This window comes from Pseudochaenichthys georgianus, chromosome 19, assembly GCF_902827115.2.
Source record: "Pseudochaenichthys georgianus chromosome 19, fPseGeo1.2, whole genome shotgun sequence".
NCBI classification, from domain to species: Eukaryota; Metazoa; Chordata; class Actinopteri; order Perciformes; family Channichthyidae; genus Pseudochaenichthys; species Pseudochaenichthys georgianus.
In genome coordinates, this window is record NC_047521.1 from 13759374 (window position 1) to 13772289 (window position 12916).

Here is a 12916-nt window from a genome sequence, read left to right on the forward strand (position 1 = left end):
AGCATTTTAATGGCCAAACTATTCCACAATTTATGATTTCCCAGAGAGGGTTATTTGTGAATAAACAACCCTCCGGAGCGTTTGCAATCGACAGGAGCATGTTGTTTCTTACACGACCACTAGAGGTGCTACACTTTAAAACGTGACTCTGGGTCGTATTTAGCTGCTGAACAATCGACCTATATGGTCGTTTTTTGTAGGAGGACAGGCTGGATGTTACATATAACCTATATTGCAGCTAAACTACAACAATGCAGTTCATAGCTTTGACATTACCTGTTATGAACTATAATATATATGCCTATAGTTTTGTGGTAACGTTCACGCCACTAATGACAATAGTGTAGGCATACTGCTGCTGTGAGTTGCTCTAACTCTAACCCGTGAACGTTACCACAAAACTATAGGGATATATATTATATATATTATATTCATAACAGGTAATGTCAAAGCTATAAACTGCATTGTTGTAGTTTAGCTGCAATATAGGCTATATGTAACATCTAACATTTACAAAAGTCACCTGTAATAGTTACCTTATTTAGGACTAGATGCCGTTTGCATGGTGGAGAGCAGCAAGGTGATGAAGGGACCTTTGAAGACAGCGCCACTGCAGCGCATGCGCACTTCTTATCTCATTATTTCGACTTTCTTATCTCATTATTATGACTTTTTATCTCATAATTATGACTTCTTATCTCATTATTTCGACTTTCTTATCTCATAATTATGACTTTTTATCTCATTATTTCGACTTTTTTATCTCATAATTATGACTTTTTATCTCATTATTATGACTTTTCATGGGGATTTTATTTTTTTCAAGTGGCGGGAATGGGCTTCCATAATTATGCTTCCAAAATCATAAAAGTGGTGTTTAATATGTAGAGATTATCCAGCTAAACAAATGTATGCCACAGATCTTTTGCTGCAATATTCTAAAATCCCTTTTTCCCCCCGCGATGCTCACTTCCGGGTCAACCTACAAAAACACATCATTATTGCACCATTCTATGGGGCAATGGTATATGAGAACAGTGGTAATGACCACAACCATAGCACATCCAACAATATCAGACCAGGACATACAACTACTCAGTATCAGACATTACTGAAGTGGTAAAAACATCAAATTCAAACTGGAAGGTTTGGGGAGCAGATGAATATCATAGCAGCAGCTCCAACCCCTCTCAGCTGTCAGAAGTCCCAGTTGAACTCTCAGCAGGATTACTGGGAAGAGAGACGCTTGATAAACACAGGTCCAGGTCTTTTACCACAAAGACATTCATGCTGCCTATATGGGTGAATACATTACAACTGGTATCTAAAAAGGTATCATCTACTCCTCTGGAGATATCTACACTAGGTTCACTATGGTACTGTGCAGATACCTTCAGTAGTAACCATGGACACCACAGGGAGCCTGTGTCAGGGTCTGCTGTTGTACTTTCAAAAGAAAAGAAGAACACCAGAAGTGTATCATAAAGTGAACCACATTTCTGCTATGGTCCTGCACCAAAGATGCTGCACACACACTGCTGAAAACATCTTTCTAATATTTCTCCTAATATTATTTAGAAAAGAGAGGATTGATGAAGCTGCATCACAAGACTTCCAATTGTCTCAACCATGGCAAAACAGCTTACAGCTCTTTTCTTGGCTTAAGGTTGATTAATGCTTAAAATGGCAACCATAATTACGGAGTAAATACGTTACCTTTAAAGTATGTTCTAGGAAACATGGTGCCACCTTCTAAGGCAAGAGAACATATTCAGCTCATTTTCAGGTTCATATTTGTATTTTGGGGGGAGGATCCTTTGCAGATCATTTAGTTTGATAAATGTAGATGGAAGATGCTAAAACAATTAGCCTCTTGTCCGCAAGGTATTTGTCATCCTACGACGATGGTTGCCTGTGTGTGTGTAATGTGAGCGATACCGAGTTTCGATTATCTATCAAACGTCTGGAAGGAAAGTCTTAACATCTAAGCTTTCCTCAGGACCGAGGGGAGTGTTTTAGTGCCACGCATCATGTCATCATAGATTTGTGGTTCTAACAAAAACTCTATGCTTGGCCGGACTTTGGTTAGCGCATCAAAATCCACACTAACGGACTTAAGGTAGGTCTCTGCATGCTGTATGTTTTCTGTCTCAATACACCCCTTATTACAGATCACCGTTGTGTTTCTCTTTATGTGGAAAGCACAGAAGAGAAAAGCAGTCCGATGACCGAATGAGAACACAAGCACTGCTGAGTAACTAAATGAAGGGCTCTCATTACTTTGTAAAAACCTTGTTTGTAGACTAACCTGTTCCACAAGTCGTCATCCTCTCCTCCCCAGCCCCAGAATGCATTGGGAAAGCCATTAATCTTCCGAAACTGCTCCACAGTGAGTCCACTGACACCACCAAAGAACTCGCTATATGGAAGACTGGAAACAAAAACAAACAAAGTGTTAAAATCAACATGATCTGTATAGTTCATAGCCTGTCCAAACACTTTGAAATCTATTGGTCATTGCCACCAAAGGAAATCAATACTTAACTTAAGCAGGACAAACAGTTTATGTTCTTAAAAGATATCTGATGACACACTCACATGTACATGTATTTGTCCAGCTTGGCAGCAAAGTGGCGTGGCATCTGACCGCAGCCGTAGTAGTTTCGGTCATTCTCAGGGATGTGGTCGACGTCATGGAAGATCAAGCAGTCCCAGTCCAAGTCCTTCATGGCCTCCAGGAATCCCACGTTAAACAGCATGGCTCTGTTGAAGGGCTGGCTGCCACTCTACACGCCATGAGTTGAGTACACGTTAATAAAGCTGTCTTGTAATGCACAACGTGTTCATACAGCAGCATGCAGTGCGGGCCACACACCTGTTCGATGACGTAGAAGGCAAACTGCAGCCGCTGTCTCTGCAGCATGGGGATAAGATGTTGGAAGAGGATGGGGAGATGCTCGTGACGGTTTCTAAACGGAATCAGGATGGCCACCTAAAAGGGAAATATTAGAGTAAGAAATAAGAGCCAACCTTCGACTAAATTCATCTGCTTTCTTGTTGTTTTTCCCCTAGAGGAATCCATTTGCATCACTGGTTTAAAAAAAGTTTGAAGGACATATATTATTTATACACTTCTAAAAGGCCTACCTTCCAGCGAGGTCTGCAGTCTTTTGGTTTCCAGTGGCCTCCAAACTCAATGTCAAAATACTTGGAGGACCTCAGTTCTATCTCCTCCATGGGGATCTCTGTCATGTTTACTTCAATAAGGCCCTCTGTGGAGAGAGTTGTGTGTGTGTGTGTGTGTGTGTGTGTGTGTGTGTGTGTGTGTGTGTGTGTGTGTGTGTGTGTGTGTGTGTGTGTGTGTGTGTGTGTGTGTGTGTGTGTGTGTGTGTGTGTGTGTGTGTGTGTGTGTGTGTGTGTGTGTGTGTGTGTGTGTGTGTGTGTGTGTGTGTGTGTGTGTGTGTGTGTGTGGGTGGGGGGGGGGGTACATAAATCAGCTTCACATTAAAACAAATAACAACTTTCTACAGCGTAAAACATAGGGCTTTGTTTTTCTCTCGTTCCTGTGCTACTTAGCTCATTGGTCTGACCGCTATTAGCTAATTCTCATTTATTTTATATTTGTGTTGTATTTTTACAACAGAACAATTAAGCAGCAAAGCTTGAAGTGCAGTAGATTTTAAATTATGGCTTTCCTGAAACGACATGTTAGAGCCCGTCTTTCAATTTGTAAAAAAGGTCAAATATTGTCACCGAATCGTTACCTCAGTATTCATGGAAGTATAAAAGACTACATTTCCCACGGCGCAAGCCTCTTAAGAGACACATAGATAGGCAATCTGTGCGAAAGACACAGTTGAGAAACAGTTTTATACCGTTTAGTAATATTATCGTACACAAAGTAAAGGAAGAAAGACGATCTAAGTTGTTTATTATTTTATGGGAGTTTTGCCTCTTTTGTTTTGATTTGTTTGACTATTTTAAAAGGCCAATTTTCTTTGTTGAACATGTGAAAAGTTTAGCATTTTCTTTTGACGACATGCAGGTTGCAAAATATCAATTGGAAGTCAAACAAGTAAAAACAAATGAATGAAAGATAACGCATTAAAACTGTCTGTTTAAAGCGTCTACTTGCTTAATGGAAACAAAGGGAGGAAGCTGCGACAACCCTTTCCTGTTTCCTGTCAGGTAAAAGGTCTGTACTCACTCATAGAAGGTAATCGCTCTGGACATGGCAGGTTCTGGGCGTAGGTGAAGTTCTCGGGGAGGTACGTGGTCGGCTGCACCAGGTATTCACTGGAGTTGCTGCCATCAGGATAGTCTGCAGAAAAATCAACCAACATCTAGTATAACAGCAGAATACGCCAAACCACATCATTGACATCAAATGACTGATGATAGGGCTTCAATATGGACCCTATTTCTCATGATTGTGTCAAATGAAAAACATTTTTAGGAAATTGATACAGCCTGCAAGGTAATCCTATATTAAAATAAATATGGGGGAGTAAAAAGATGTTGACTCTTAAATGTAGCGGAAGTGATAATGAGCAATACAATGAAAATACCCCAAAAATTACAAATATCAAAAAGTAGGCTAGATACAATAGTTGATTACATATCGGCTACTCAGTTACTTTCTATAATGACCTCAGTTCGATATTATATTATTTTTGGGATATGAAACAGTTTTTGAAAAACTTCGACAAGTTTATATCAACGCCGTGAATCGATATTTGCGCACGTGTGCATAACCGATGGGATTTCTGGTACATCCATGGTAGTAGTGAGTGACTGTGACAATGCCTTTGTCTGCAGGTTACACGCAGGGGCGGCGGGTACTGTAGGCTAGGGAAGGCTATGCTCCTACGCTCCTATGCAGCCACCTGTACTACGAAGCCAGTTCAACAGACCCTGGATATCTTTGAGTTATCTTAACTAACCCTAACAATAGAGATCTCGCTAAACGGTCCTACGACGCTGGTTATCAACTTGGTAAATCAAGCCAGGGTTTCTCTCTCCAGCTGAAAGCGTTCACGTGAACGGGGCGGGGTGAGCAACATTTTACCAATCACAAACAGGGACAAGTCAGAGCCGTATCTGGGACAAGTGTACTGACACTGACAGCGCAGCGTCATACTTCATTAATGAAAAGTAAACTAATATTAGACAAATATGAACTTTAAACATCCATGATTTAAACATATAATCCAGGATACAAGCCACATAGTTGCACCTGCAAGGTGAATACAGAACAACTGGTTAAAAAATAAATAAACTACTATAAAGTGTTTGAAAGCGTACAACAGTTTTATGATATCACTGCCCCATCTAGACACGAGTGGATCTGACTTTAATTACATTTGAGTTGAGTGTTTCGCCAACCTAATGTGTTGCTTAAAATAATACTTCTGCATACAGTATGACAGTATGTGACAATGTAAAGTGTTGCACGGCCAGATACGGCTCGAGAAGCTGACTCAGATAAGGAAATATATGATATATTATGATATTAAATGATCGATGATCTGATTGATGATGTGATATGAATGATAAGTGCGACACGTCGCCGTCTTCCCTGCTTAGGCCTACGGCAGTTTAAACTGTATTTCCTTTATCCTGTAATATGACTTGATAGATTTAAACTCCGCACACTGAGCTCTGATCAGCAGGCGGTGCTTTCACTGAGTTGATCTCTTTTCTATAGACGCCGGAGGCGGGCCGTATCAGGTAAAAAAAGCTATTTAGCCTTCCCAAACCTGAGCCTCACGCGCCGCCTATGGTTACACGCAGGGGTGAAAGTGGTTTGAATTTCTTGCAGGTACTATAATGCTACCCCTTCATTGGTTCATATTGTTCTCCTCCCGCCCGCAGCTTCATGAATCCCTGAACACAAACTGGCTATATAATGAATATAGGCTGTCCATGAATGCCTGGAAGTCCTTTGTTCCCCCTGTCATATCCAGTGCCTGGTCAACAGCAAGCTCCAGTCTGTGATTAAGGCAGTGCCATAGTATGATGCCTGCAAGTCATCCTGGAGCAACTTCCCAACACCTAACTTCACTCCCAGCATGACACTGGCCCCATCACTGCAAAATCCAATGAGGATTTCTCTCAGCAACTCAACAGTGAAGCCATTTTTAAGCAAGCAACCCATAATCTGTTCCTTGATATGAGCAGCAGACATACTATCCAGCTCAACCAGGTCCAATGGAAAGGCAATGGGCTCCATGTCTCCATCAACACTAGCCTTCAGGAACACAATTAGTGTTGATTTGTGCCCAACACTGGTTGACTCATCAGCCAATACTGTGATTTTGCTCTTGGTCTCTATTATGTTTTTTAGAAGTTCCTTTTTCATCTGTGATGACACATGCTCAATTATGTCAACACAGACAGTTTTTCTATGCAAAACACGCCCTAAATCAGCAGAATGTGCATGCTGCAGGTCAATCAGACTCTCAAAGTCTGTGAAAGGCTTGTTGTTCTTGGCCACATAATAGGCTGTCATGAATACCTTGGCAGTAGACTCAAACAAAGACTCCTGACTACTCACGTTCATGTTCAGAAGAACATCTTTCTTTGCTGTCTGAAGAATCTTGACTGCTTCATTATGTGCTGCAGAGTTCTTGTGCTCACGGATTTGTTTGCGCAGTGATGAAAGCTGGACATCCCTTGATTGACCAGCTGGGATTATCTTTCCATCAGCCCACTGAATAGCAATATTAACACCACGGGGTGCCATGACACCTATCCTTCACATCATGGCATGGGGTACAGCCTAGCCTTCCATTGTGAGCATACATCCATTCGTTTTTCTGTTTGAACTGTTCATATTGTTCTTCTTTCCATATAGAAGGGTATGCAGTAGGGCTAGCATCACCTGTGGTGGCTTCTGAGGGACCTGCTGCCACTTCTTCTGGCTGAGTCTCCTCTTCCTCCCTCTGGGCCTCAACTGTTATAAATTAGAATACAAATGTATAACTAAATTCAGCTGACAGTCAAAAATGTACAAATCTCTGTCTTTCTTAGAATTTTCAGAATATTGGTTACATAAATTAAAATACTAATAAAATAAAATGTCTCAAAATGTATGCAACAATGTGCAGATTAAAATAGAAGATATCAAAGCAAAAATATTTAATGTTTATATTTAAGATATACAGTTTGCTAGTTAGCTAACTTATTATACATCATGGCCAGGTTCATTCTCTGGGCTAAATAAGCATCATCACCTGTGTCATCTGTGGGCGTTGTTTTTCTGATTTTAAGCACATTCTGAGTTTCTTCATCTCTCTCCTTTCTCTTAAACATCTGAAGAATCGTCGTTTGCATTTTTGCTTTAATTACCACGTAGCCTAATTTTATAGCTGTCATTCAGTCACTCTATTCCTTTCTCCTCCCGCTGTTCTGATCAAGTGTGAAAAAGCAAAATATCTGCTCTATCGAAATTAGTCGGAAGTCTCAACGGCTCATTTCAAAATAAACGTGGATTTGCGTAAAAAACTATTTTTTCGGGGTTCGGGTGTTTTGTTTGATTTTAAACAAACAAAGTCTTGGCTTTCAGAATATGAAACTTTTATTTCCAAAATCACACGATAAATACATTTTTGAAGCTTGTAAAGGGACGAAGACAGGCACCTCTCCCTCGCAATCTGCTCTTCCACAGCGCCGCCCCCCCTCCCTCCGGCTGACATTATGAATGTAAGGCGTTTAGTAATCATAGATAACACGGCAGGGTCCGTGACAGTTTGTTTTCATCTGATTTCAATTAAACAAAGTCTTGGCTTTCAGAATATTAAACTTGTTTCGGCAAATTCAGGTGATAAATACAACTTTGAAGCTTGTAACGGCATAATTACAAGCGGAGAACGGAGTAATTTAACGTCACTGCAGGCTTCACAACAGCCGGTGTTTTGAGTGTTTTCCCCGGGAAACATACACACACACGTATACACACACTCGCGAGCTTCCCTCAGACCAGTAATCCAAACCAAAATATCTTCCCTTCGTAGTATAAATTCCACGGGTGGAGCTGTCAATTCTTCCTGGTCCTCCGGACCGCCTGGAAATCTCTTACCGGTACTAAGGACCGGGTAGGACCGGCACACTTTCACCACTGGGTACACGTTTATATTATACATCCATGGATTAGACGTTATTCACACGTTTGAGGTGAATGTGATTGACAGGTGGATCCGACCAATCGCGGAGACGCATTGGTACACAGCAAATGTGCCAGTGTTATATGTTCAGTGTTAGTGTTAATCAGCAGGGTTCAGTGTTATTGTAACACTTAGTTTAGTCAAGCTATCACTCCGAGAGTTTTTTCCTGAAAGTGTTGGTGTCCATTTTGGTCGTTGTAAGGACTCTCACACGCGGAGACGAGTGTTGAATTGACCAAACCCCTCAATTTCCGAGATGGGTCTGTCTGCAGACCGCAGCAAGGAGGCGTTTCCTATAGGGGCGTTTCCTATAGGGGCGTTTCCTAACTTTTTTTATCCAGCTGCTTTTATAAATCCTTGCAGAAGAAGTCATTGTTCTAGTGATGGGAATTCCGGCTCTTCTTGCTGAGCCGGATCATTTTGCTCACCGAGAAGAGCCGGCTCTTTCGGCTCCCAAAGGGCTCTTCAGTTTACCACATATTATACCTTTTAATTCAATCAAATGTAGCGCTGTTTTGACTAATGATTTATATGTGTACACATATATCACTTAAATTATTCAAGACATCCTTTGTACTAAAGTATTCAAAAGTAAAAATTACATGTTTAATATAAATTATTTGCTGTGGCCAATTGTTTTCATTGCATTTACAGACCCGTGTAACTCTCTGATACCACCCAATTAATGCATTGACTTGCTTGTAGAACCACGCTACACAAAACAGATGGCAACACCTATAAAAACTATTTAAAAAAAGGGGCTACTGTATCAACCTATATAAAGTATATAAATATAGTTTTTCTCCCTGCAGGGGAGCGTGCTTTGAGACCAGCTGCTAGGCTGCAGCGGGGAGAAGAGGGGGACAAAAAGTAGGAAGAGAAGTAATGGGTCAGAAACCCTCCTTTTTACGCAGCGGTCCAGACATAGACATCATAGCTACGGCGACATATATTCAGTTGCCAGTTACTTTTGGCATTAGGGCAGGGATATCTTTCAAGGTTTGACATAATGAATTGTGCTACTTTTAAAGCAAGCAACGATGTTTTCAAATCTGTAATCAAAAAGCTCCTCAAAAACACTATAGAAGCAGTTCCTGCCGTTGTTACGTTAGTTCAAACAGTAACAACGGACTACTTTTCTTAGCGGATGCATGTCAATTTAAATCAATACAAAAAACTATTTTTTAAATCAATAAAATCTTTTTCTAAATCCATAAAAGCATTTCAATTATTATTGGGAGTCATGTCGTGACTTTGTTGAGAATGTGGCTGTTATGTGTTTGTGCCCTGATCAGGCGCTCCTAGTGTGATGTGTCATGTCTAGCTGTAGTTTCCTGTTATGGTTTTGTAGTCCTTATCGTTTCTCCTCCAGGTGTACCCATTTGTAATTAACCCAGGTGTGTCTTGTCTCGTCATTACCTCATGTATAAGGATTCTGCTTTCCCCTTTGTCTGTGGCTGATCCTGTCTGTGCAGTACGTGTTCTTGTCTGTCATTACTTTATATTTCCTTTGTCCAACCATGGTGGTAATTATTAATTAAATTCTTCTTTTGACTACTTCGGCTACCGTCTCCTTTATTATGTTGCCTTGACTCGACATTGAGCCTGCTAACAGTCAATGGTTACGTAATATGGGGGCTCGTGCCAAACTGATTTGAGCAGGAATTTGGTGGTGGCCGCTTAGCTTAGTCCACACTTTGAATTATGGTTGACAGTGTCGTGTGTGTGGCCCATGTTTTATACCCTCTTGGTAAATAATTCTCCAATAAGGAGCGTTTTCATCCAGCTAGGGCAGCTGGACCATTTTCTATGGTTCCTTCCTTCGCCTGGAAGACATACCGTCTATGCTGGTCGGGGTAGTAGGAAGACCCTGTCAGGCTCCTCCTAGGCCGGCGTATGTCAGCTAGTTAGTTATATAGGGGGTCTGATAGTGAGGGATGGAAACGTTTAAGGGATGGGCCTTAGTTTTTTTTTCCTGTTTTGAACACACGACAGTTGTTAATCTCTTGCGAATAATTTTGAGTGTGGATGCTTCAGAAGGTCATACCGGTGCTCTTCTCTATTTAGTGGATAGCGGTAGGGGAGCGGTGGCCAGAGTTATTAAGAACAGACTGTACAGACGTGTAGGGTGAAGCCGGTTTTGTTTGTTTTTTGTGTATATGTTAATTGGTTGGTCGTATATGCTGGTGGAAGCGGGATTGGTTCTTTAGTTTCTTCCTCCCCCGGTGTGACGGTACTAGGGCAGGTATGCCTGTGAAGGTATGTGATTTTGTGGCTAGGCCAACGGTCAACGTGTTGAGCTTGTGCACTAAGGAGGAATTATCGGGGATAGCAGAGCATTACGGTGTCAGGCTTGCCCCGAGCATGAAAAAGCAGCAGCAGCGGTTAGCGCTGGTGGAGGCTTTGACCGCCATGGAGGTTATGGAGTCTGTGGGCAAACCTGAGGAGCAGGAGGTAGTCACATGTGACCCGGTTTCGGAGAACCAGGTTTTGCTGAGGAAGATGGAACTAGAGTTTAAATTCGAGCAGCTGAGACATGCAGAGCGGTTATGCGCTCGGGAAGCGGAGGAGGCAGAACGTGGGCGTGTGCATGAGCTTGAGCTTGGAAGGCTTGGGGTAGAGGCGCGGGCAGTGCATCATTAAACTGGGTTCGATGCTACTAGGCACCTACGTCTGGTCCCGCAATTTTCCGAGAAGGATGTTGAAATATTTTTCTATGTTCGAAAATATAGCCACAACTCTGAAATGGCCTAATGACCAGTGGACATTACTTCTCCAGAGCGCACTCACCGGGAAAGCACAACAAGTTTACGCGTCACTTTGCCCAAACACCCAGGATTACGCCGTGGTGAAGGCTGCTATCCTTAGGGCTTACGAGCTTGTGCCGGAGGCGTATAGGCAGAGGTTTCGCGCTCTTAGAAAGAACAATGTGCAAACCTACGTGGAGTTTGCTTACGAGAAGGAGCTGTTGTTTGATCGTTGGTGCGCGTCGGAGAAGGTGGACACTTTGGTTAAGATGCGGGAACTCGTGCTTCTTGAGGAGTTTAAGTCATATTGTTTGCCCGATAATGTGGCGATGTACATTAATGAACATAAGGTGACTGAGTGCTCGGTGGCTGCGAGCCTGGCGGATGAGTTCGTGTTGACGCACAAAGTGCTCTTTGACAGACCTAATTATCCCGTGCGCAGGGTGGAGAGTAGACCGAGGTGGGACTTGGGTGACAGGCCTGTGGCCTCTGGCGGTGGCAGTGTGGGCCAGGTTGCTGAGCGGGGAATGAGGGGAGAAATGCGTGAGTGTTACCACTGTGGTAAAAAAGGCCACATAAAGGAGAACTGTTTTGCCCTTACCCGTCCCAGTAAACAAATATCGTTGATAATGACACCCACACACACATCTCTGAGTAGGGATGCCCAAAGGGGTGAGGATATGAAAGCGTACTTACCGTTCATCAGTGAGGGGTTTGTATCCTTGTCCGGCGAAGGGGTGAAGGTTCCTGTGACCATATTAAGGGATACGGCTGCATCCCAGTCATTTATTCGGAGAGATGTGCTGCCTTTTGACAGTGGTTCAGAGGTGGATGCTGGGATGACTGTCAGGTCTTTTGGGATGCATGTCATGGAAGTTCCGCTTCACACTATCCATCTTACATCTGAGTTGGTGTCGGGGCCAGTGGTAATTGGGGTGGAAAATTGTTTTCCTGTCGAGGGCGTATCATTAATTCTCGGGAATGATCTGGCAGGGGGTAGGGTCCTCGTGAAGGCAGATGTGACTTGTGTGCCAGCAGAGTCTGGGGCGGTGGACGTCCTGGCGGATGCGTATCCGAGAGTGTTCTCCTCATGTGCAGTCACGCGGGCCATGGGTATTAAGGCTCTGGCCGAGGAAAAGGAAGACGTGGACTTGTTTGATACCATCATAGCGACTGTTAACGGGGTGCCTGAGTGTCGTGACCCACTTATGGATAATCCCCAGGGTGCAGTACCACGGGGGCCTGAGGTGGAGGGGGCGCTCCCGGGGCAACCCGACTTGTGGTCATCATCTCAGTTTGTTCCTGAAATTGCCCCTCTTGAAGGTGATGCTGTTCTTCCATCTATTCCAGCCGGTCTCAGCCCTTTACTGCCCTCTACTTCCTCGTGTGAGTCTGCCAGTAGTGTGGCTGGGTTTTCTTTTGCTCGTGAGGAGCTTATCGCGGAACAGGGTAGAGATCCAAGCCTGTCAGGCCTTTTTGCGAAACCACCAGCAGGAGTGGGAGAGAGTGAGATTTCTAAAAGTTGCTATATCCTGAGGGATGGGGTATTGCTGCGTAAATGGTCTCCTAGCCTCGACGCGTCAGCGGAGAATGATTGGAATGTGGTGACGCAGGTTGTGGTTCCGTTTAAATACCGTCACGATATTCTGTGTTTGGCTCACGATCACAGGCTCGCAGGACATCTGGGGGTCAATAAGACGTATGATAGAGTGCTGCGTCAATTTTTTTGGCCAGGGTTGAAACGGGATGTGGTGCAGCACTGCAGGGGGTGTTCAACGTGTCAGGTGGTGGGTAAACCTAACGGGGTCATTCCACCGGCGCCACTCTACCCTATCCCGGCAGTGGGGGAACCTTTTGAGAGGGTTATCATTGATTGTGTAGGTCCACTCCCTAGAACCAAGGCAGGTAATAGCTTTCTTTTGACCATTATGTGTGCCAACACACGGTTTCCGGAAGCAATTCCGCTGAAACGGATAACGGCCAAAACAGTGTCACAGGCCTTGG

The 12916-nt window shown here is 43.3% G+C and overlaps 1 protein-coding gene across 2 annotated transcripts; it reads right to left on the reverse strand.

The window, feature by feature from the left end:
* Positions 1-1083: 1083 nt before the first annotated feature.
* LOC117465187 (beta-1,4-galactosyltransferase 5-like) lies at positions 1084-3266 on the reverse strand. 2 transcript variants are annotated; one of them, XM_034108117.2, is made up of 6 exons: positions 3148-3266; positions 2876-2992; positions 2599-2786; positions 2309-2431; positions 1392-1446; positions 1188-1230 (listed from the first exon to the last, which is right to left on the reverse strand). In XM_034108117.2, exons 1-6 carry the CDS (start codon positions 3250-3252, stop codon positions 1228-1230), a joined length of 591 nt encoding a protein of 196 aa, XP_033964008.2. In that variant the 5' UTR covers positions 3253-3266; the 3' UTR covers positions 1188-1227. The 2 variants fall into 2 exon arrangements, with proteins under 2 accessions (XP_071062851.1, XP_033964008.2); XM_071206750.1 differs by lacking the exon at positions 1392-1446 and having other exon boundaries at positions 1084-1230.
* Between the last annotated feature and the right edge of the window lie 9650 nt (positions 3267-12916).

Excerpts from the sequence above, each read along its gene's own strand:
- LOC117465187 (XM_034108117.2), bottom strand. The coding sequence starts at position 3,252 with ATGACAGAGATCCCCATGGAGGAGATAGAACTGAGGTCCTCCAAGTAT. Across the intron at positions 2,787-2,875 it reads CCTTCTACGTCATCGAACAG|AGTGGCAGCCAGCCCTTCAA; the intron begins GTGTGTGGCCCG and ends CATGGCGTGTAG. Across the intron at positions 1,447-2,308 it reads GATGACGACTTGTGGAACAG|TACAACAGCAGACCCTGACA; the intron begins GTTAGTCTACAA and ends TTCTTTTGAAAG.